This window comes from Topomyia yanbarensis, chromosome 2, assembly GCF_030247195.1.
Source record: "Topomyia yanbarensis strain Yona2022 chromosome 2, ASM3024719v1, whole genome shotgun sequence".
Taxonomy (NCBI): Eukaryota; Metazoa; Arthropoda; class Insecta; order Diptera; family Culicidae; genus Topomyia; species Topomyia yanbarensis.
In genome coordinates this window covers 37,506,656-37,532,581 of record NC_080671.1, presented here as the reverse complement: position 1 = coordinate 37,532,581, position 25,926 = coordinate 37,506,656, and the positions used below count along the sequence as shown (strand labels likewise).

The 25,926-nt window shown below is 38.4% G+C and overlaps 1 protein-coding gene across 1 annotated transcript; it reads left to right on the top strand.

Annotated features, from left to right (window-relative positions):
- The first annotated feature begins 2,237 nt into the window (after positions 1-2,237).
- LOC131683058 (angiotensin-converting enzyme-like) lies at positions 2,238-25,789 on the top strand. The gene is made up of 5 exons (XM_058964877.1): positions 2,238-2,535; positions 23,911-24,274; positions 24,336-24,699; positions 24,756-25,636; positions 25,697-25,789. Exons 1-5 carry the CDS (start codon positions 2,272-2,274, stop codon positions 25,711-25,713), a joined length of 1,890 nt encoding a protein of 629 aa, XP_058820860.1. The 5' UTR covers positions 2,238-2,271; the 3' UTR covers positions 25,714-25,789.
- The last annotated feature ends 137 nt before the right edge of the window (positions 25,790-25,926 follow it).

Sequence of the window (25,926 nt, the reverse complement as noted above, 5' to 3'; positions counted from 1 at the left end):
GCTGGAGCAATTTTTTAGTGCGACAGATCGAATTCCATCGGGCCCTGGACTAGACGATGACTTCAGCTTATAAAATGCTCTGCTGACTGCAGCGGATGTAATAATAAGGTGAGATCCAAATCGAGAGCCTAGAAGAACGACATTAGCAGCTGCGGAGATTTAATCAGTTAAGATTTGTTCAGAAAAAAACGCTACTAAAATGTTGGAGGAATAAGAAACATATTTCGGACGGAGTTGACGCTTGAAACCCGTCGAGTGACATATGAGATGGTAAACCGGCTTCTTCCCGCTGTTCGTTGACATGATTTCAGAAGATTTTATGGTTGGTTCTAATCTTGTTTTGCATATTTTGATTGTAGGAATAGTAAAGAGTCTTATTCAATCGTTTATTGTTGTTTTTGAGGTAAAAGTAATGCGATCTAAGGTGGAGTGAAGGTTGCTTCGGTAATTTTTTTAATGCGGAACGTTTAGCGCATTTGTAGCATTTCAAAATGGAGTTGGACTACCGCAGGCCCGATGAGAGGGGGAGGCAGCCATGGCAATTGCCCTGGGTCGCATTTGGGGGCCCGCGTTTTTACCCGTAAGATGAGCGAACACGTCCGGTATTCACAGAAGAGCAATAAAAATAGCAATAGTAATTTCTTTGTAATCATTCGCTTTATTAAATTGTTAAATGATAAAAGTATAAAAAATGCCAACTTTATTCGACAGTTGACATTTGTTAAATCAAACGTTCTTAAGGGAGTTGCCTACTTTGTGTACAAGTTAAGAAACGAGTTTTTTGCTTGAATTGTCCGTCAATACACTACAAAATATTGAGAAGCCAATTCAAAGTATTTTCGAAGAAAGCAATAGAGCGTCAAACAAAAATGCGAGGGCACGGACAAACGCATCCGTCCTCTTCTACGTTCGCTTCTTTGCTGGTGGTGCCGGTTGTTGGCTTGGAGACACTGGGCGTGATTGTTTTTGAGTGAATATTTATTACTGTCAGATCCGTAGATATTGGTTTTGTAGCCGTTTGTGGTTTGGCATAAGATAACGGTGTGCTGTTTACGGTTATAGTAGGTGAGCTGTTCTTAGCTGCTTTTGCAAAAAGTTTTCCGTGGTGCAGTGTCTTTTTGTAGAATTCGCGCATGGGAATCTACCATGGTTCCCTAACCAGTATTGTCTGAAACGTCCTATTTTTAGATGTTCCGCCTAAAATGGTGTTGCATGCTGTTCCGCGAAACAAACTAATGTACCCACCCTTCCTCTCTTTTGTTTGACATTCCGACTGTTTAAATTGACGATTTAGTGCCTATTGAAACGGGATTCCATCCGCAGTCGAAAACCTCGTCTCAATTCGGTATAAGCGTTTGATCACCCATGTAACCATAAGCACTAATTTAAAGATTTAGATTGACTATATGTTAGCATTCCTATTGCTAACTAGCGGTATACAAGTATTATATTTAATGATTGGTCTGATCACCTTGCTGTAACTTTCTCGCTTTCTCAAGAAGCTGTTTCCAATCCCATTAGCTCAGTGTTCAATTATCACAAAGCGAATTGGTAAAAATACAATGCTTATATTGGAAATTTAATTTTAATTAATACAGATAAAATTGAATACTCCTATTATTGACGGCAATCTTCAACTTTATCTTCGCTTGAGAAATGTTCGAAGATGTAAATCTCAACGTTCTCGTGATCCAACTATGAAATTGATCTATCAGGATTTACAAAAAAAAATTAAGCATAGATTCACACTCTTAAGAAATGAAACCTCAGAAAGCAATTCCAGCTTAGAAAGAAGGTACCACATACTTCTTACAAGCAGGGAAAAACTCGAATCTCAGCTTTTTAGCAACTTTTACACAGCTAAGCAATCAGCAAACAAAGCTTTTGCCACAAATCCACATAATTTAAAAAAAAAAAAACATACAACTATCTAACTTCAACGTTAACTGTACCGAAAAAAGAAATTAAACAGCACATATCCTAATTTGAAGCTGCTTTTATGAAAAGGTGATCATTCTACACCCACGCAATTCAGCAAATTCGCAAGCATGTGATCGGAGAGCCCGTTCATCCATTCAAAATCAAAACAATCCAAAAGCTCTCTACTACATATAAAGTTTACTCTTCAGGAGAGAGCTTCGAACCGAACAGTCGCTTCTCGCGACAAAATACCATCCATCGAACCGGTAGCCTATAAAGTACGATCAGCGGCAGTGCCCTGCACTTAGTACCGTGTCGATCTCGGTTCAGTGAAGATCTTAAAGTAGTGATATGTGGTTCCGTTTTGGAGGTGTGTTGCCACTCGCCGGCCTGGTGCTGGTCCTGGTGGGAGTTACCGCCATTAGCCAAAAGCGGCAGCAGGTTGACGAGGATGCCGAACTGATGGCCCTGAAGTATGTCAACGAGCTGGAACAGGAAGTGCTGACAAGGAACAACGAAGCGACCGAAGCATCCTGGGCGTACGAGTCCGATATCAACGAGGAGAATCTGAAACTGCGGAACGAGGTGCAAACGCGGAATGCCAACTACTTCAAGGTAGGTACCAAGTGTGTCGCGGTGTATGCCCGAGCCGTTGGATATGTGGACGGGGGAACGTCATTTCTAATTAGCATTTATGATAAGAGCAACTGATACGATGGTTGAGTTTGTCATTTTGCGGCGTTACGCGATCGAACTGGTCGGAAGTCGTTCAATATAAATTGCATCAGTTGCTGTTAAATGGTAGGGGAGGGCAGGAGCGTCGGAATGAGGCCTGTCGTCGCACAATAATTTTGAGCAGTTCATTGGCACCAGCTGAGCTGGGATGAAGTGTGATCCAATCATTTCGTTTTGAGAGAGTACTTTCTTCAAGGAACCTGAATTTCTGGTTTTGAACTTTTGGCAAAGTGGGCGTTTGGCTTATTGCTCGGATCATATGGGAATGGGAAGAATAATTATGTCGGTTGGTTACTAGAAACGTAGCTTCCAGTTGGTTGTTAATTCTGAGATCTCATATTCGTCGCTTACAAACATCAATTATGTATGTTTCCCCTCAGACTTCAGCGTAAGTTTTGATTGCACAGATCTTTTCCTTCACCCCACCGAAAAACCTTTTCAACGGGTTTTGTGCACAAATATATGATCTGTAACAACATCAGCTATGTTGCTGTCATATTTTTATTCAGTGCAATAAAACCGAAGAAAATCGTATAATCGCACAGTTATTTATGAACTGCTGGCATTTGCTATTACTACTGAGAATATACGAGGCCACTGTTATGATTGCTAACATCGGTACGTTCAAGGGTATTGTTTACTACAAATTGAAGTTGCGGTCTGTTGTCCGGTACTTTAAACGTAAATGTGAATAATTTCCGATCTGACTGGCATAAATTATTAGTGTAGTAAAATTAAAAGAAGGCTTCTGCTGCCAACACTCGCGAATTAACCGGCGCACTAAAACATATACGGAAAGCCGTTCGAACTTGAATTCTTAAACAATCGCAGATATTGCTTTAATCTGCCTTGTTTTAAAATGTTACAAAGTGGATAACTGCCGTTGTAATGGACGAAATAATTAAACTTTTGCGCAACTTGATCGAAATTAAGTACAACAATGTTGTGTATAGTGTGAAATTATTATAAATAGCGATACCAAGATTTTATTGATGCATTCATTATTTGTGATCGGATTGTCTAGTAGCACCGCTGGCGAAAAGAAATTCGCTGTTTGTCTTCTATCTCGAGGATTGTTGCATAACCTTTATCACAAACCTTTCAAATGTCAATTTTGATTGAGCCTATTTGCGCTGGGATTTCATTGTTGGACCGCAGGTATGCTAATTATCTCCGCTCCGCTCTTTTACCTGTTATCTTGGTTTGGATGTGTATTGTATTGGGTTCAGATTAAAAACACCACCTGTGAAGATGACATTGGTCCAAAACCCATAAATAAACACAGATAACTCGAAAACAATTTTAATCAATTGCATAGCAACAACTGTTAAAGTTATGTTTAGATTATAATCAAATTGGAATAGAGTTTCCTAATTCGGAAAACTTTCTTTTTCATACTTACGAATCTTTGATATTTTTAGTATGTGATTTCTTTAGCCATTTGGTAGATATTGTGTACACGGAACCTTTTATCAACAAGATCATTTAATTAAAAAATCGCCATCTCTAAAACTTTAGGATAGGGGCCATGCATAAATGACGTAGCATTTTAGGGGGTAGGAGGGTATACCGAATTTGTGACGAAGTGTGACGTGGGGGAGGGTAGGGTAAGAAGTTGTGCGACGTAGAATTAAGTTTAAATTTTTTAAGTACATCAAAACCGACTGATTAGAGAAAACAATACAATGTTCTTCCACTCCCAAGAGAAATAAATTTAAATTCATACAAGTTACTTTTCACGCGGCTTTTGATGTGGTGAATTTTACGATTTCCGGAATTGCAAGCTCGCAAAAAAAACGAAACATTTGGTATGCGGATTCAACTTGCTATTTTTTTTATTTTATTTTATGTGGAGCAGAGAAAAGCCCCCTGGAGCTAGGTTTCATTCAAACCCTTTCTCCAGCAGGCATAAAACCTCCTCAACTTGTGTACCAACAGATTACAAACATCCAAATGATACATTACACAGCTTATTTCTACAGCTAACACTATTGCAATAATTTTGCTACTGAATAACTAAACTAGGGACAAGCTAGCTAGCTTGACAAGGAATTAACAAACAATCGCTTAGTGACGGTACGGGAAAGATGAAAGTCAAAGAGGTGGGAACACCGGTTGAATAAACGACACATAAAGGGCGAACACAAAATTATTGCGACATCGAAAATGTCATGCCAATTTTCTTATAATGTTTAAAATCAAACCAAAATTTTAGGGTAGTTTTATACATATATTTACTTCAAAAATCAAAAGAAAAGTTAATCGATGGAGCCTTGAGTGTAAAATTGAACGCATTTTCGCTTGATGCCCTCCATCAAAGTCTTTACAGCGTCATCCGGTACCAGTTTCTTAGTTTTTTTATCCATTTTCTTAACATGTCCTTCTCGTCTTTGACTGTCTTCTTGCTCTTCCGAAGTTCCCGCTTCACCATTGCCCAGTACTGCTCCACCGGGCGCAGCTCCGGACAGTTTGGGGGATTCATGTCCTTTGGAACAAAATGGTCAGAATTGGCCTCATACCACTCCAGGACTAAAAGTGGCATGATGCCAAATCTGACCAAAATAGCGGAGCTTCGTCGTGCTGCTGCAAGAACGGTAAAAGGCGCTTCTCGAGGTACTCAGATTTGTAGATCTCGGCATTTACTGTGCCCTTTGTCACGAAAGGCTCACTTCTCAGTCCGCAAGAGCAAATGGCCTGCCAAATGAGATATTTGGAGGCGAACTTCGACATTTTCTTCTTCTTAAATTTGTCGTCCACATAGAACTTGCTCTTGCCGGTGAAAAACTCAACCCCGGAATTTGCTTAAAATCGGCTTTTATATATGTTTCGTCGTTAATCACACAGCAGCCATATTTTGTCAGCATCTTCTCGTAGAGCTTCCGTGTCCGAGTTTTAGCCGTCGATTGTTGCCGCTCATCGCGGTTTGGGAAGTTCTGTACCTTGTATGTATGTAGTCCAGCTCTCTTCTTTGCATTCTGGACGTAGCTCTGCGACATGCCGATCTTTTTAGCCAAATCACGGCTTGAGACGTTGGGATTTGCTTTAATCATCCGCTTCACCTTTCCCTCCGTCTTTTTGTTCTCCGGTCCCGGTTTTCTTCCAGCTCATTTGCCGTGGTCCAACGTCAACCGCTCCTGGAACCGCTTCAATACTCTGGAGACGGTTGAAGGGTGAATGTTCAACATTTTTCCCAACTGCCGGTGCGACAGGTCAGGAAATTCCAGGTGTTTGGAAAGAATTTGTTCTCTCGACTCGCGTTGGTTCACCTCCATTTTCGTTGAATCGCAAAACACGATTTCGCGTTTGACAGCATGTAAACAATATACATCAATGAGAAAGTGTGCAAAATTTGGTTGATTTTTACCCAATGGTAAAAAAGTTATGCCCTAGAGCGAGTAAAGGCGCTTTATCCTAGGCTTAACAGCCAGGGCAAGGTGTAAATACCTCTGTCCCATACCAAAGGAGTGACATTAACCTTCTTAGCAAAGTCACTCCCAACGATTTATCTTATCCCCTTCAAACGGAAACGGTTGGTACGGTTGTCCTCGTTTCTTCCTCTTTTAAGATTCAAAACGATTCGTCAATCAAATTATTCATTAATTGAATAATTTGATTGCCGTTTAATTTTGAATCATCTTTAAAACAAACTCTGCACAGTAGGCCTGGCCGTTTTAATATTTGCGACATATGAAAATATGCTTCAAATATTAATATTGACAAGAAAAACACTATAGAATAATTGTAGTGTTTTCCAGGATGCTTTTCAATACTGGCTGTGTAAGGGTTAGAATAGAATAGAATAGAATGGTAAAAAATGTATGCTCTGTTGAATGTGTCGCAATAATTTCATGTTCGCCCTTTACTGGTGAATGGCTCATTATAATCATAATTGGTTCTGGCAGTAGGAAGTAATGGATGGGATCGAAGGCTACGACGACGGATGTCGAAATCCAATAACTGGAGAAGATCAGGGCAGTCGATTCGTGATTGAAGAAGATTGGCGATGAAAGTAGCTTGGGAAACATCCCGACGAACAGATAGGAGATCGAGATCGATTAGCCTGCAGCGATCAGGGTAGGACGGAAGATTTAGCGGGTCTCTCCATGGAAGCCGCCGAAGTGCGAATCGGACAAATTTGCGTTGGACAGCTTCGATGCGTTGACTATCGTTTTGGTAATAAGGTGCCCAAATAACAGCTGCATATTCAAGCGTAGAACGAACCAAAGCACAATATAACGCTTTTAAGCAGTGCACATCAACGAATTCTCTTGTAACACAAAAAATAAATCCTAAGAGTTTGGAAGCTTTGGATATGGTGTTCTTTAAAGTTCAGTTTTGAAACTAGTAGAACTCCCAAGTCCTTCACTGAAGATTCACGATGAAGAACACTCTGAGAAATATTGTAGTCGAATTTGATCATGGAATGTTTGCGGGTGAAAGAGATGACTGAACATTTGGAAGCATTCAGTTGCATCCTGTTGATATGACACCAATTAACGAATCTATCGAGCTGGGACTGTAAGAATTCAGCATCGGTAGATATTTTAATAAGGTGGAATAGTTTAAAGTCGTCGGCAAATGATAGCTTCATACATTTTATCGAGAGATTCAAGTCGTTGAGATAGAACAAGAATATGAAAGGTCCAAGATGACTACCCTGAGGAACTCTAGAGTTGGCAGCAAATGGAGCGCTCGTGCAGTCTCCAATTTTTACAATCATTTCACGTTCAGATAGATAGGAATGAAGCCAATTCAAAAAGAGCCGCCGAATCCAAGCTTGTCTAGTTTAGAAACAGTTATCTGGTGGTTGATCTTGTCGAAGGCTGCCGAAAAGTCGGTATATATGGCGTCTACTTGTAGTTTGCCTTGCAAGGAACGGATGATGAAGGATATGTACGATATTAAGTTAGTAGAAGTTGATCGTTTAAGCATGAAACCGTGTCGGGTCTCGGATATAAAATCGGAGCAGTTATGGGTGATGAATTCCAGGACAATCTTTTCGAATAGCTTAGATACTGCACATAAAGAAGCGATTCCGCGATAGCTCGAGACAACGCCTTTGTCTCCTTTTATGAAAACGGGTAAGAGATAAGATTTTTTCCATAAATCCGGAAAAGTTCCTGAATGAAGAGAGATATTGAATAGCATTGATAAAGGAACCAGGAAACTATTAGCACAGTTTTTCAGAACAACAGAAGGGACACCATCTGGTCCAGCATTAGATGAGGACTTTAGCTTAGTGCATGCTGAACTAATTGTAGCAGTTGTAATGACAGGATGACAACCAATGAGAGGGCGTAGCGGAGCGTTGGTGGCAGCCTCAGAGATTTGCTGGCTGGTTAAAATTTCATCGGAAAAAACACTACTAAGGGGCCATGCATAAATGACGTAGCATTTTGGGGGTAGGGGGGTATACTAAATTTGTGACGAAGTGTGATGAGGGGGAGGGTAGGGTCAGAAGCTGCGCGACGTAGCATTAAGATTTTTTTACGAGAATTAAAACCCATTGATTAGAAAAAAACAATTTGATGTTCCTCTATTTACAAGAGAAATTTAAATTCACACAAGTTACTTTTCATGAAATTTTTAATGTAGTAAGTTTGTGTGTGTGCGGATTTAACTTGCTACATTAGTTAGCTAATCTTGCTAATAAGTAGACTTAGTTTGTTAGCTGAATTAAGTTTACTCTTCGGATTCAACCGAACAAAATTTAGTAATTTTGTTGAATGTATGCTTCTTAGAATCATGGGCAACTGCAGTATCGTGAACTGAGAGATCTTTTGTTCATGTTCCATGACCTATAAAACTCAAAACAAAATTATTAACGCGATATTTGTCATAAAATGGGCTTATTTTGTTCGCAATTTGCTATTAAAATGAAAATGCCGTCAAACATTTTGTAAATACATGTATTTAAAAGAATTGTAATTTAATTCATCCCTCGGTCGCGTTGGGAAGGTGGGGGGCGGTGGTTGTCAGAAATGCTACGTTATTTACAAGGGGGAGGTTAGAGTTTTGTGACAAAATGCTACGAGGGGAGAGGGAGGGGTCGAAAAACGCCGAAAAAAGCTACTTCAGTTGTGTAGCCCCTAATATTGATGGAATCTTCTTATTGTTATGTTCAGAGTTCGTATAACCAAAATTTTCTGGAACTGATCAGACTATGTACGATTTCCTCTACTTAACTAGATGGCTTAACTATCAATTCTATTTGACTAGTCGATGTAGGGTGATGTGCCAATTATGGCAGTAGAGCCTATTGTGACCCTATTTCGTACCCCTTGGTTTCGAACCAAGCATATGAGATAATGACAATATCGATTTGGCTAAAACAGGTGTGCAAAAATAAGCTCTTTATTTGTTGTGCACATACGTATTCAGAACTATCCACTAAATCCAACTTTTAATTAAAACAAAATCACCTTATTGAAATATCTGCTGATCCGCCTCACTCGCGTAGTGAACCGAAACAGGACGCAACGGCGCTTAGCAAAATAAACACTTTCGAGCCAGCATTTACCGCCTCATATCTCGTTATTCCAGCACAAATATATTAAATATTGCACTGATACATACCTTTATTTTAGCTGGAGAACCTTTTTACGATTATTTCACTTTAAAAGCACTCGTCAAACACTAGGATATGCCTAGTGTTATAATAGGAAAATATTAAATACTGGCGTTCATAATTTTGCCATGTTTTGCCGATACACTACCACAATCAAAACAAACTTTTTTGCATCCATCGTACAGAAAAGAATCACCAGTGCGGCCAACCCAAAACATGAACTTGAAAATATATTGTAATGCAATTTCATGTATAAGTAATCAATTATTTCAAGCTATTCAACTAATTGTTGATTGCAGATATTTTATTTTCATCTGCACATACAATTTGGATCGGGAGGAAGTAATGTGTGATGTGAAACTTTATATTCCAGTTGTTAACTTTCGCATGGTTATTTTCTGCATGCGCAGTTCTGGGCGCTCTTCTACTAACAGCTGATGAGTTTCTTTCGTGTGCGTGATGTTTACGTTTGTTTTGATCGGCTGAAAAAAGCAGAATGATTTGTTTTACAAATCATGCGTTGGCGTCCATGATCTGGATACCTAATTAGAATCGACGCAAGTGAAATATGAGGCATTGCGTTTCAACTAATTGTTTTTCGATGAGGTGGAAATCGGCACACCCATGAGGCGATAATTGGAACGTTCAGGTGGGAATAGATGCACAGAATAGAACATTTATTTTCATTTATGCTGAAAGTTGAGACAATTCTGCCAAATAAGCATTATACAGATGTTTAAGAAACAGTACACTGATACTTTATTCTGAAAAAGGTTATAGGTAATATGGCTTCTTTTTAAGTTGTTCAAAAAATAGTGCGACCCTCTCCATAATGGTGCCAAAATAGGCTCATCACCCTACCTTCTTTAGAATCGTTTCAATGCGTTCTAGCTTGCTTGATATGCTTACCTGAGTCCCTCAAAGACGGCACCGGGGGTCGTTAATTTTCGTTTTATTAATTAACGAGTTTGGAACTTGCATATAATCTGAAAAGCAGGCCTACTTCTGTTGTTATTGAAGTTAGAATAGTTAACATTAACCATTGGTATCTGTTGATAGGCATTCAGGTATACGTCGAATAATGTAAGTTAAAAAGTTACAGGCGACCGTCCACTCTGAGTCATTATGAGAACGAGACAGTGACAGACTCTATTCGTGACTTGGAAAAATTGTTTGACATAAAATTTCGTTTCTCGGATGAAATCACTCCAACGATGGTGGAGACGGCACCGGTGGTTGAGTGGTAAGCGTGACCGCCACTCATTCCAGTTGGCCTGGGTTCAATTCCAGCCGAGGCCGCTGTGATTTTTCTGAGGTGAAAAAAACTGTGGTTCACGTCTTCCTTCGGAAGGGAAGTAAAGCCGGTCCATGAAATTGGTGGATCGATATCTAGTCCAGGTAGTGGAATCACCTCTCTGGCGTCGGTAAAGAAGAAGTATATCCAACTTCTATACTTTACTGACAAAAATATCCTCCTCCCGTGATACTTGTGGAGTGCGCAGTAGTATATACGGCCTCTAGCAAAAGCAAGTATCCGACTAACCATTCCTTCCCTTTCCTTCCGCGATCTACGTTCGGGCCTGGCCGGCGACGGTATTGATCAGAAACACTTTAGGATTACCAGGAGTTGCACATTGAAAGATGTTTCGCTAATCCCAAGCATAATTATCTACTGATTCCCTGTGCAACTTCAGCTAGTCCCGATCGATAACGGAGTAGCAGCTAGGGGTGGTCGCACAAGCTCAAGCTCAAGCTGAAATCACTCCAACGATGGTGGAGTTCGCAACAGTAGGTTTCCTGAATCGAAATACCATTGACATTGACGATTTTTACGCATCTCTACAGCGCACAATGCACATTGAGCCGAAGCATTTTGGAGTATACTATGCAAGTGTTGACTTCATATCATTTTATCCATACCCGAGCTGAAGAAAATAACTTCAGTATACTAAATTCGGTTATACTGTACCCAATACTTGAACACCACAATAAGGTATTGAGGAGCCTTGCATAAGTGGCAAAATACCTGAAATAATAACTGAGACATGTACTACGAATAACTAGTTGATAATTAAACGAGTTATTATAATGCCTGAATAATAACAAAACTCTTTCAACCTTCCAACAACAAAATTCACTGTATGGATGTTATCAATGAGGTATTAATTTGGTATTTGTAAAAATTACTGGAATACGTAAATAATACTAAAATAGTATTATACCTCATTGAGATATTTAGTAAATTTTCATAGAGATCCGAGAAATAGATCGAAGCGTGCTTCGTCTACCAAGAGCAGTGGTAACTTAAAATTTTAAACTCGATTATCTCGAAATGTCGTTTTTCCAACAATGGTTTTTCCGTGATCACCCACTCAACCGATTTTCTTCAATTTTTTAATTTTTCTCGCAATTTAACGATTTTTTATGCATAAGTTTTTGTTTTGTAGATGAGAATTTTTAAATACAATTTTCAGAGATTAAAACAGCGATATTTTAGGAAAAACGTTCTCGAATGAAGGAAAAAATTATTATTTATTCAACTTATCGTTAAGATACAAGGAATACTCATACCCTAATGGATTTTTTTAGTTTTATTTTAGTTGATCTGTTGGTCTTCAATCGTGATTACCGCAAACCTCTTATATAAAAAAGGGTTTCGGGGACAAAGCCATAACTCCGCCAAATATTTCTATAAACTTATGCTTGTTTATTTCACTGAAAAATGTACAACAAAATACGAAAAACTTGAAGTAATGAAATCATCGCGTTATGCCTTTACCTAAATTCAAACCTTCTTGACATTTTTCTCACAAAAAGGTATGTAACCCCTTAATACCTCAAGGAGGTATTAATAATCAATAATACCAGGTTTTGGCATGATACCAGAAAATAACATGCGCCAGTTATTTTCTCCTGGTCTGTATTAAACGCTTGGAACCCTATCCGCCTACTGCTATACAACCATAGATGCGTGGTGCCTCTCACTCTAAAGAGCCGTCCGCTTTCGTGGGTTCCTAGACACCAAACTGTTTACGGGCATTACAATCCTGTGGATAGATGTTGCTGCAAATTTAACGAAACCTTTTCGATTTTAATGTCAACAAAACCTATTTAGGCATTTCCTTTTTTGTATCATATTTACGGTGTCTACCGAAGATCGGAACAAACAAATAAAAAAACTCATGAGTGAAAGTGCACTTTCAATCATAACTTTAACAGTTCTGACAGAGCGATCGCATGTTGCTGATATTCTAATATATGAATAATATTGATCTACTTTCAACGACAAAACGTTGTTTATTTCTGAGTTTGACAGCTAAACAAATGACAGACATAAATCGTGATCATCATGTTGTCGATAACCAAAAGGGTATTTGTTGGCAACGATCGACTCTCCGTCTATCATTATTATTCATGACTTTGCATCAATTTGTATTAAACTCGACTTATTTTCAAAATTGAGAAATTTGCGGTAATTAGAATATCTGATAGTATAAGTATACGGTAGCAGAATACATCAAACTCAAGATACTATATTTATGAAATATTATCTCAATTCAGGTTTTCGTGCAATTTGCGAGCAATGCATCAATTAATGAGTCGAATTAAACTAACGTGTCCGTCTTGGGCACAGTTCCCCTAATAATCCGTAGTCCGTATTTAATTTTAAATATATCTTTTCATATTATCTTGATACCTAACATTGCTAACATTCGATTGGTGGTACGAAACCAAGGTACTACTGCTCAAAACAAAGAGAAACCTTGGTACAACATTCCATCGCAGAACTCAACGTTTTGTTTCGACAGACTTTGCGGATTTTTAATGATAGTGCAGAGTCAGCCCTATGATTGCTCGGACCACTAAGAACCCATCCTGGCTCTAACATACGGTGCTACTTGTTTTTAAATCAAAACAGTAACTATCCCAAGAAATTTTCTGCATGCTCACCACAGCCTCCACACGAGAGCATCTGAGTGCGTAACGTAATTAATGCGACTGTTCCGATTCCACACTCACAACAGTTAGCATATGTATAAAATCGACACACCTCTGTGCGAAATTATATGATGTATCTTTGAACTGCCAATTAATTATTCAAACATACAACTCACGGGCAGAGGGCTTCCATGGGGTAGCGGTTATGGCTAGTCAGTTGATGCGGTTCAATATTCGTTTCTCCGGAAATGCAGTAAAAAGCAGTAACCGAACGGTTCAGAAAGCTACCATCAATAAGTCCAACTACAAGTTTTATCGTGTTTATAAAAGTAATATCGTTAACATCCCTTAATTACGCCCTCGCGGTTTCGCGATAGGGGCTTACTTCGACTTTGCATGTTCGTTTGATATCATCGCAGTTATCTAAATTGCTTACTCATTGCCGGTCATTTCACCGGGCGCCTCGATCCTCCCCTTGCTCGATTACCTTCACAAGCATCGATCGTCCATTTACTAAACTCGCTGTTTGTTTGGGGTAAACTTTCGATTGCAACAGCAGCTGCTCGGATGACCCACGAAGTGCTCATCTCAATCCGTTACGCTACGTTTGGACGAATTCTCACGATGCGCGCTAGATATATGTATATGTTGGGCCGTAATCGAAGCAGGTGCCCCGATGATCTCCGGTAGTGTTTAGTGATTGTTGAGATTTGATCGGATGCGCAGAGGAGTTCGTCGCCGTGTTCGCATCGCCAAAACTGTCGCTGTTAAGTAATCTAATTTATTTAGTGTGCTTAGTGATCTCATTCCAAGAGGACCTTTCCGATATCACATGTACCATCGATCATGCCACCTTTCGGTTGTCGTGTTGATTATAACGTTCCTGACCGAGCTGGACTCCCGCGTGGCTTTGCGGTCCCCGAACTATGCTATCAGTTCGACTGCGGCCGCTTTTTTGGCCTACCTGGAGCCGATGTTGTTGGAGCGTACGAATCAGGAGATGAATGCTGCGTGGAATTATGAAAGTGATATCAGCGAGTATAGCTCGCAGGTCGCGCAGAATATTTCCATTGACAATGCGAAGTTTTTTAAGGTATGATGCTTTTTTCAGTGGTTTCATGTGAAAAATGGCATGAAATGATTTTGCATAATTGACAATTAGGATACTACACTAATCCCTAGAAATTCTCATTCAACTTATCATAATTATTTTAAAAAATGACTTTAAAACTTGCTAAAAAATAAGACATGTTTGAAGCGCTTGGGAAAAATTAGCACCCTCTGGTGAAGTTGAAACCGTAGACGAAAAAGAATAGCTTCCCACTATATTAACTATTTAATACAATAGTTACTGTCCAGAGTAAGAAAAACAAAAAAATAATAGATGGATGACTCATGAGAAGCAATGTCAGAGACATATCGGGAGTGAAGGCTGTTAATTCGACTCAGGATTTTTTACTATTTTTTGAAAGATTTTGTTATGGTCATATGTCTGTAAAGATCCGATTTTAATATAGTTTTCGGCATTATTATTATTTTGTTAAAACTAGATGGAAGGTATTTTATAAGATTAAACAACCAGCAAATCAATATCTTGACGGACTTTCAGGCGTAGGGGAGAGTGAGGACACTTGATCCTTGGGGTTATTTGATTCCCTGGTGATATCTCATCTTCAAAAGCCACCACAATATAAAAAGAAAATGGAATATTTGGTCGTTTATGATGTTTTCAAAATAAATCTAATGTGTGTTATTTGGTTTGGAAAAGTTGTACAATATTTTAGAAAATATGTGTTGATATCCATCTCGAAGATCTTTTTACAATCTTAACCTTTGTATGAACTAATTATATATGAATATTTTCAAGTACGATTACTTTCTAAAGGCTTTTGCCTAGAAAAAAACCCTTTTTCGAATAAAAAGTTTCATAACACATACAAAAAAATTTTATTCGCCTCATACAATAGGTATCTTTGATCCCTGTATCACTGGGTACACTTGATCTTTATCAATAGATCTCTCAAACATTTTCGAAATGTATAGACATAGAAAAATATCATTTTCATAAAGTGCCTGGCACTATTAACCCTTTCACGTCCAACTTTTTTCTAGTACATTTAGGGTTTCAAAACTATTTTTCGGTGGGGTTAAGAATCACGAAAAACCTATCTTCATAAAGATAGGTGCTTCCATGGCAGTGTTAGAAGCTGGTAAATTTTTATCTTCTAATGCTTAATACAATTCTCCTAGAATAATTACAATAGTCCAATTACGTGGAAAACGTAGACAACGACAGTCTAAATTGTAAAGTTTTATCAGTTTTCAACAATATTGCACCATAACGAAGATATATCAAAAAATCATTTTCCGTCGTCAACGTAAACTGTCCCTGGCAGCACTGCTCCATCGGAATCCAATCAGACTAATTGCAATAACTTCAGTTCTAGAGTTGATCCTTGTAACTGTTAATACTCAAATTAAAGACAATAATTACATTAATGAGCCTTACTTGTTTTGTGAGCAAATCTCGCCTCAAACAAAAGTTATAGCGGTTTAAAAACGTTGTTGTCCACAAACCACATGGGCAAGAATGGGTTAATTGATCTAAAATATTTTTTCCGTGGACAAATTATGGTATAAGTAACTGAAGGTTTACCGCAAATTCTTGTCTTGAGTTTCTACTGTGATTAAAGTTTGTCGTGCATCTAAAAAGGTAGTCTAATTAATCAATTTGTCAGGACAGGTAATTAGCTGAACATTCGTGTATATTAGTTATGGTGTGCTTTGTTTCTTTAGCCCTAGTAGGCAGGGGATCAAGTTACCACACGTTTTTACAAAAAACCTCGTTTTGACAAGATTTTCAAATTTGTTCATATTACTCAGTGGCGTAGCCAGAAATTTGGTTTGGAGGGGGTTTCGATGAAAATCGCATTTTTTTTGAAATAATGCTAAAATTTAATATGAGTTTGATAAATTATTGAAAACTCCAAAACATAAGTAGTCTAACAGATGTCATTCCATTCTACAAAAAAGAAGGATTAACATGGAACAGTTTTCAAACCTCTATAGATTATTTTCTTGTATAATATGTCAATGAAGTCAAAAATTGCGATCTTTTAAAGTGGGATAAATGATCTAAAAAATTTTCAACGTTCAAGATCATCTAATATAATAATCCTTGACTTTGAAGGTTTGACAGCTTCGGGAAGTTATTATGGTTATTAGAATTATGGTGAATTAATTTTTCAAAAATATTAAGAGACATGGTGCCTTCAGCAAAGTTTTTGATAATGTCATTTCAAACAATTTTGTTGAAAATATGAAGGCTACATGAATTCAACATATAGGGATTTAAATGGACTGGGCTTGCTATATTTCTTCTTAGTGAAGAAAAATTTAGGTGAAAACTATTTTTTTCTGCGCTACGGATAAAATTGTTTGAAACAATCATTGCGAGTTAAGAACACAAAACCTATAACTAAATTATGGATGGATGGAACTGAAACTTGCGTTTCGACTTCATCTCATCAGAATCCGACACTAACTTGGTGGGTGGACTAAGCTTGCGCTGAATTGATACTAGCTCCTGAAAATGGAATCACTCTTTGTGTTTTTGAGTCCTTTTAATATCTGGGAATTATTTGTTTTAAATCCAGCTCCCTTATTTTTTGTAAGCTTCAAAGGCACCTTGAACGCAATGTGAATTTATTATTTAATTACCGCAGAAGAGATTTATCAAATACAGTAATTTCAGAATAGCTTGTTGTAAAGGTTTTCTACTACTATATTTCGATACTCTGAATATGTGGGATATTTATGTCTTTGACTAAGTTGTTTGAAATAGCACTTTCGAAAACTTTGCTGGAGACATTAAGTCTCGACCAAAATTTAGTTGAAGAGTAATTCTTGTCTATAATTACTTCTAGGAGGATTAACCGTCAAAATTATTCTATCAGCAGATGAACAGTTTTACGTTTTGAAATTCTTCAATGTTACATAACATCGAAATTTGGCAGTTTCGAATGAATGTGATCGTGACCGTTAAAAACTTATCGAGCATTAATTTTACTTTTCTTCATTAGTCAACCTCACAACTTGCAGTACTAGTACGTAGCACACAAAATTTTAGTACACCATTCATTGCATCCTGCTAAGAGGCTATTCATATAGTTGATAATACAACAAAAATCCAATGCTCATAAAACCGATCCTGACCTGCTAGAGACAAAATTACATCAGCTTTCAACTAGTTTCTGAAATGTTATTCTTGTTGTTAAGCATATTGAATTGTTGTCTAAACTCTACACAATCTAAAAAAATACATTTTCAGCTAATGTTGAAATGCATGTAAGTTTTCGGTAAACAAGCTTATGTTTTATATGCAATCAACCTATTCAAATTTAGATTCCCATTCGAAAAATTGTCTCTAATCCATATTTTGAAGCATCTTTCCAAAAATGAGCTCATAATAATTCAGACAGTTATTTTATTTTACATTGAAGTAATTTGACAACTATGGGACTTTGGTTAAGAGATAAGTTACAAGATCCCCTTCCCATAATTTTCCAAAAGTTCTCATGACGCTTTAAACACAGTTCTCAATGTAGTGATCAGAGAATATTTTTCCAAAAATATTTTGTGGAATATTAAATTAAATTCGTCAGCATCAATTTTTTTTCAATCCAATTAATTTTGTTTTGGGGGGGGGGGTTTAACCCCCAACCCCCCCCCCCCCTGGCTACGCCACTGATATTACTGACAGGGCATAGTAATCGGATTTACATATTATTCATAACTCTTACAATTCAAATTGACTACATAATGGCGAATTTCACAATTAAAATTTTTTATCATTGAAAAGTTATGAGAAAAAAACAAAAGTGGGATCAAGTGTACCCACTCTCCCGTACAGTATTATTGCAGGAATAGTACAACGATCCTGCTGAAACCGAGAATTCTTCATGATTAGCGTACAAATATTAGATGAATTGCTTACGAGACAATTTCGTGACAACGTTTATGTGAAAAATCTATTATACCTACCATAAATAATTTCGAACCCCGTCAGACTCATTATCCACAATTTAATCTCCGATAAATATACTTTTAGTTGTTAATATTTGAAATGAATTCTCCGAATTGGGAAAATTTCTTCCTACTATCATCACTAAACAAATTACAATTGAAAATTATTCTTTTAATTATTAATTTTTCTTATAATGATTTTCACATATGTATACTAGAATGCCTAGAAAATGCCTCTGCTCCAAATTTGAACCAAATCGGGCAAGTCTAGCTACCGGACCAACGTGTTCATAGTGTGTAACTTGCGTTTTCTCCGCCAGGTGGCACTGTATGCATCAGTTTATAAATGAAAATGCAAATAAGAACGATAATTTTATCGTTTACAACTTTGTCGACGACTGTAAATAAAAAAAAAACTTCCTTAGAAGAAGTTTTTAAACTTTTAATGAAGCTAGGTCCGAGTCAGCACATGGTGATGAATCGATCGATTCCAACGAACTTTTTTGCGAAATAATACTTGGGTTTATCTGAATTGTATGTTTGAAAGAATTTTTGTATATGATCTGAATTTTAGTATATCTCGACAAACATGTCAAATGGTCCTAAGTGCAAATGAGAGCCTCTCTTTGTTTACTTTCTCTTTCGATTATTACGGCGTCATCATAAAATATTGTTTCAGGATATATCGAAAAACTCTGATTTCGACTAGCATGTTATGCTAAGACTTAAGGAACAAACGTATAAACGGCCGAGTTATTAGCGAAAGAGAAAGTAAGCAAAAAGAAACTGTCATTTGCAGTTAGGACTATTTGACATGTTTGGCTAGATATGAGTTTGGTTCCATATTTCACCGCATCGATAGCGCCAAAACTAACTTTTAAATATGTTCCTTGTTTTGACGTGAGTCTTGTATTTTTCGTTTTCAAGGATTTTTGGGAATGTGTCCACTGGAAAACACACAGAGAAAGAATGACCGGAACGGTGAGAATGAAGAATATCATCATAGTTCGTCGATGGCGGAGTGGTTAACGCACCCAACTAGAAACTGGGAAATCGCAGATTCGATTCCTGCTTGAAGACATATCTTTTCTCAGTGTTTCCAATAAAAATTTGTATTTTCACCGTTTCTTCATTCTCACCGTGCCGGTCATTCTTTCTCTCTCTTTTTTCCAGTGGACACGTAACTTTCAAAAGAAGAGAGATATGTTCACAAGAGTTACTGTGAAAAGTTTGTTCAACAACGTTGTAGAAGATACCATAATTCCGTTAAAAAGTTAGTGTTGCCGCCCTCTAGGTGGCGATGTGTAGAACTAAAATTTTCTAGTTGAAAGATAAGTCATATCCCGATCAGAATGAAATAACAAGTACAAGATTATAACAGAACACATTTTTTGTAACATATTGTGTTATAAATGAGGTCTCGTTAGTAGTTAAAATAACAGAAATTTATAACAAGTAACAAGGCGAGTTTTAGTTTTGAAATCTTTCTGTTATATGATTCTGATCGGGATTATGTACCAAAATCCTTCTAAACTCAGCTTACCCAACCATTATTTTGCAACACAATAGGTTTCTGGAAATCGACTACTGATTCACCACAAGGTGCTGTTAGGCCCCATACAAAACTGACGCATACACCACTTAAATAAAAATTTAATAGCTTTTCTAAAGGAAGTTGGATTTGCATTCTTCATACATAAAGTTGTAGGCAATAAAATATGACGTTTGTGGTGGTATTCAACGGGGGGGAAATCGAAAAAAGCAGTTAAACGAAAGCAATTATGTAAAAAAATCACCCCAAGGGCACGATTCGAACCTGAAACCTTTGGGATTCCGACCCAATGCACAAACCCTTATGCTATCGCTGGGCATAAATGTTTGTGCTTCGGCCCGTGTCCCAAGGGCTGCTGGTACAAATCTGGCCCCTGGAGTGATTTTTCCACATAATTACTTCCGTTTAACTCACCATTTCGATCTATTTCTTCGTTGGATACCACAAAAAGTCTTAAATAAGGTACTTAGGTCGTTTTTTCATGTTACTCTAGTTAGCTGCGATGGGTCATGAGTTTACTATTTGTAGAAATGAAAATAACGAAATTAGATTGTGTTCGTTAGATCTAGTGTACGCAGTTTTGTATTGTGCCATTTTTTTCATCGTGGGGAATCTTTAAAAGACACCACTATCGACTCGGTCGTGATACTGTCGGATTCTTACTGCAGCTCTGTCTTCAGCAAGCCTATCGACTAAATCTCAATCTCTCGTATCTCCGTATCCTCTTCCTCCCGGGACCACCGTTTGGTATGTGTGTGTATGTGACCAATAATCGCATATCGGTTACTCGGAGATGACCGAACCGATTTTCTGAAACTTAGTCTCAAGTAAAAGGCACAGGTTGCTATTGAATTTATTGGTTATCAGACATCCGGTTTTGGAGTTACTGGCTGAGAAGTGCGGTCATACAGTAAATCCCCATATGAACTGGTACAGCCATGATACCTAGATGATGCAAAATTTATTAAAATGGGTTTTAAATTATTTATATTTGAAGGCCCTTAATCGACCTAGGATGGTCTTGATGCCCCGGAGAACTTACCAATGTTCAGAGTTAATTTCACATCTATTCCTCAGAAAATTCTATTTGCTATTGAATTTCATCCCGATCTAACTTTCTGTTTCGGAGTTATAGGTTGGTTAGTGAATTGCCCATCATAATACTTAAACGGTTAAAACCACAAAATGTGATTCGACCAAAGTGCTGGCAACATTCATACACCAACTGTAAAATGAACTTAGTGTTGTTTTGGTTTCAAGTTATTAGCGGATACGCGAAAGTGTCTTGATTACAAAGTATGTCCGTTATGCTGGTAAAATACGAAACTGAATCCTGATGAATCCTAAATATGCAGTTATTATTAATGAATTTAAGGAATTTAATTTAGTAATACCCAGTAATGAAACAAGTTTGAACAATTTCTGTTTTAAGAATTTCGATAGGCATACATTTCGATTTTCAGCCCAGTCTAGTCAGAAGATAATAGTGTCTGCATTAACATCCTAAAGCTTCGTAATTATTTAGTTATTGTCAATATTCCTATATGTCGCGGCACTATAAGTTTGACGTGGTCTTCTCACACAAACCATAAGGCAGTGCCTTAACGAGTGTCGAACATCTAGATTTTATTGTTGTCCCTGTGGAGTGCACATAAAAACTTCTGCTTATGGATCCAACCCTTTTTGGCCCTTCATACAGCGATAAATTGAAAGTCGTTTGATAGCAAAATTTGACTTTGCTGTTAAAAGCAACTGCAGCCACTGGCGTAGCTCTTGCACTGATGGTGAGTTCACTACATCATCACACATCATCATCACACTTTGTTTGTTTTTGTTTAAGTGCGATTTAAATGTGGCATCGTTTTAGGGTGTGTATGGAAACCACGTTATGTATTTGCTTATATGTCAAAATCAGTTTACTCGCTCCACTCTCGGTAACACCGGGTCACTCTTATGATTTTAAATTGACCATTTTCCCTTTCTCGTATAGAATATAGTATCGTATATATGCAATCGCTGCAAACATTAATTTTTCAACGGAGGCCTCGAGGGCCGTATCCCTTATACCATTTGACTTAGTTCGACGAGATCGGAAAATGTCTGTGTGTATGTTCGTATGTGTCAAATAATGCCACCTCTGTTTCTCAGAGATGGCTGAAGAAATTTGTACAAACTCAATTGAAAGGTACAACCGGCTGCTATTGATTTTTTTATTAATCGGACTTGCGGTTCCGGAGTTATGCTGTGTTATGTTCTTGATGCTCCCGGGTAACTTGCCAAATTCCCAGCGAATTCTTTACCAACTATTACAAACTTGAATTCAAATGAAAGATATGACACTCCCATTTATTGCTATTGAATTTTATGCATATCTGATTATTGGTTCCCCAGCTAAAGGTTGGTGTCCGGAATGTATAAAATTAGACGAGCGCTCTCCATCCTTGTGTGCATCTGCTTGAAACTTCGTTGGGTGAATGAAGAACGACGCTGAACTTCTTTCTTCAATCGATCCACACACATTGGACAGTATCACACTCATACATGGGTAAGCCATTATACCGATGCCAGCTTCGGACGGTTGGAACCAAAAATACATTTATTTTTTAGGAAAATCATATAGGTTAAATAATCGAAACAGTTGTGATATACGAACATATAGAGATGTAACTACAGTATTTTCAACAAAGTTGCTTGGTATAAGTTTTTCTATAATGTTGCCGATGACTGAAATATTCTATCTCATAACAATCGCAAATAAATGTCGACAAACATATGATTACGGCCTAAATGCCATCTGTCAAAATCCACTTTGAATGGAAATTCCAGACAAACCGTTACTAGTCGAACACAGTTCACAACAGTTTATGAAAGAGAAAACTTTTCTCTTTCGTTTATTATCAACATCTGTGATTGGCGTGTAACGGTTTGTCCGGAATTTCCATTCAAAGTGGATTTTGACAGTTGGCTTTTGGGCCGTAATCATATGTTTGTCGAGAAATGTTCATTTCACCCTAATAATGAGAGCCACCCTAATACCATCTACTTTCAAATATGGATTAGTTGATACTGATCTTTTGCCTCTAATGTCGTTTTCGATTGAGAACCTTGAAACAAACCCAGGTCAGTTGCTTTAAACGAACTTTGTTAAAGAAACTGAGTTGAGTTCTCGCAAAACAGCGGTGGTGAGCGGACCCGGAATATATTTCAGGTTAGAACCCATCCCGGTTTTTAGTTCAGTGGCGCATAACCTAGGTTTGAAACTCCCTAGTGGTGAAAAACTGGATTTTTCGCTCCCTATAGAGTCTTGGGAGACACCGCTGTATGATTCCCAGGTAGTGCTGATATCCTGCTTCTCTTCCTGTTAGCTGTGTTGGAGGGCAATGTTCGTTCGGCCTATCCTCCACAGCGAGAGTGGCTAGTGCTTTTGTATTGTTTGTGATTAGCAGGGGATGAGAAATTCTATACCAAACTAAATCTACAAACCCGTTATATATGTGAAAAATTTGAACTTTCTTAATGTGAACGGCTCTGAATAGCGATGCGCATTAAACTTTGCAAATGTGAGTTTATTTTAGTAATATTCCAATTAACCAGCGCTGAATTTATATCCTATTATTATTTCAGAAGGAATGAATGATGGCTTAGACTCATTGGGTAATAAAAAGCGATAAATGTCGAGCAATCGCTTTGATTTACATTTCTGTTTGATTCCAGAGAATACCCATATGTTCCTTGAAATCTACTCCCAGGTCATTAAAAATCTCCGGGTCAAAGCCTCCTCAGAGGTGGTAGCCCTATTAGAATCGGTAACTAAATGAGTTTGGTAGTTTAATTTTTTAATTATAATGATTTGAAAATATTCTTAATATATCATTTTGAACAGCTGAATTACTATTAAAAACAATGCTTACCGGTTAATTCTTTGATACCTTTCTGGTCTAGTATGACGACGGACTTCAAACTTCTACAACTTGATTTGAAACAAATCGAGTTTTCAAAAACTCCTAGTTTCGGGTAACCAAATCAACATACAATGACTTAAAACCTAAAGGGAAAGAGATTCAATATGTATTTCATTTTACTTAAAAAGTTTTGTTTGTTGAAATAGATTGCTAGTAATTGGCCTGAGCATATAACATATTTCAAATATTCCGTCTTCTCCCATCCACAGGAAATAGCCCGCGAGCTGCGAAAATTCGACTACAGCAGCTTCAAGGATGAGGTACTGAAGCGCAAAATCGAAAAGATGACTCAGCTGGGCTACGCGGCGCTACCGGAGGAAAAGTTCACCCAACTGTTGGATTCCATTTCGGGCATGTCGGAGAACTACGCCACGGTAAAGGTGTGCGATTACAAAATCCGTGAAAAGTGCGATCTCTCGCTAGAGCCGGAATTGACGGAGATTTTGGCCACCAGCCGGGATCCGGAGGAGCTAAAATACTACTGGGTTCAGTGGTACGACAAGGCTGGCACTCCTACCCGGAAGGACTTTGACAGCTACGTAGCCCTGAACGGGGAGGCTGCGCGGTTGAACAGTTGAGTAATTATACGTACTTGTACTTCGTACAACTTTAACTAACTTTCAATTTTTGACAGATTTTACATCGGGAGCGGAAGCCTGGTTGGATGCGTACGAGGACGAAACATTTGAAGCCCAAGTAGATGCAGCTATTGAAGAGATTAGACCGCTATACGAACAAATTCATGCCTATGTAAGACATCAGCTTCGCGAGCGATATGGAGATGAAGTAGTACCTGAGAAGGGTCCCATTCCGATGCATTTGCTGGGTAATATGTGGGCACAGACTTGGGACAATGTGGCAGATATAACCACACCGTTCCCCAAGAGCCGCCAGCTGGACGTCACCGATGAGATGGTTACCCAGGGCTACGATTCCCTAAAGATGTTCCACATGGGTGATGAATTCTTCGTTTCCCTCAATATGACTAAACTACCTCAGTGAGCTTTAGTCTTTTTTAATGTATTCTGGGAAGTTAACATTTGATTCATTTCAGAACTTTCTGGGAAAAGAGTATCCTGGAGAAACCAACCGACGGTCGTGAACTTGTTTGCCACGCCAGCGCCTGGGACTTTTACAAAACGGATGATGTTCGCATTAAACAGTGCACCCGAGTCACCATGGAGGACTTTTTCACCGTTCATCACGAGTTGGGCCACATTCAGTATTTCCTTCAATATCAACATCAACCCAGTGTCTTCCGGGAAGGCGCCAACCCTGGCTTCCATGAGGCCGTCGGAGATGTACTTTCGCTGTCTGTTTCAACCCCGAAACATTTGGAGCGCATTGGTCTCCTGAAGGATTTCGTTCTGGACGATGACGCCAAAGTTAATCAGTTCTATCGTGCCGGTCTTGGGAAGCTCGTGTTTCTGCCATTCGCTTACACCATCGACAAGTACCGCTGGGGAATCTTTCGGGGTGAAATCAAACCGGACGAGTACAACTGCAAGTTCTGGGAAATGCGAACCAAATTCTCCGGAATCGAACCACCGGTAGTGCGCACCGAGCAGGACTTTGACGCACCGGCTAAGTATCACGTTTCGGCAGATGTCGAGTACCTGCGCTATCTGGTATCCTACATCGTTCAGTTCCAATTCCATCGGTCAGCCTGCGAACTGGCAGGAGAGTACGTGAAGGGTGATCCGGAAAAGACGGTGAACAACTGCGATATCTACCAGAGTGTAAACGCTGGCAATGCCATCAAGGAAATGCTAGCAATGGGATCCTCGAAACCCTGGCCGGATGCAATGGAGGTGTTGACCGGGCAGAGAAAGATGAGTGCCGATGCACTGCTGGAGTACTTCCAACCGCTGTACGACTGGCTGGTGGTGGAGAACAAACGGCTTGGCGCGTACGTTGGCTGGGAGCTGTCGGATAGTGAGTGATGCTTAGTAACAACGACTGGAATGAATAATTTCTTTTATTATTATTTTTCAGAGTGCAAATCCAAATAGAACGAGGGAGAAGATACATATGAACATAAAATGCAGTATCGAGATTCAGAGACTAATAAAAATATGTGCGATGTTAGCTTTTTTGTATTTTTAATCGTAAAGAAAAAAGTAATAAGTAGACGTTTTACTCATCGTCAGTAGTGTGCATTACGTTCCTTACCTAACTTGGTCTATTTGGAGACCGGAGGTTACCACACCGTCGATCTCAACTTT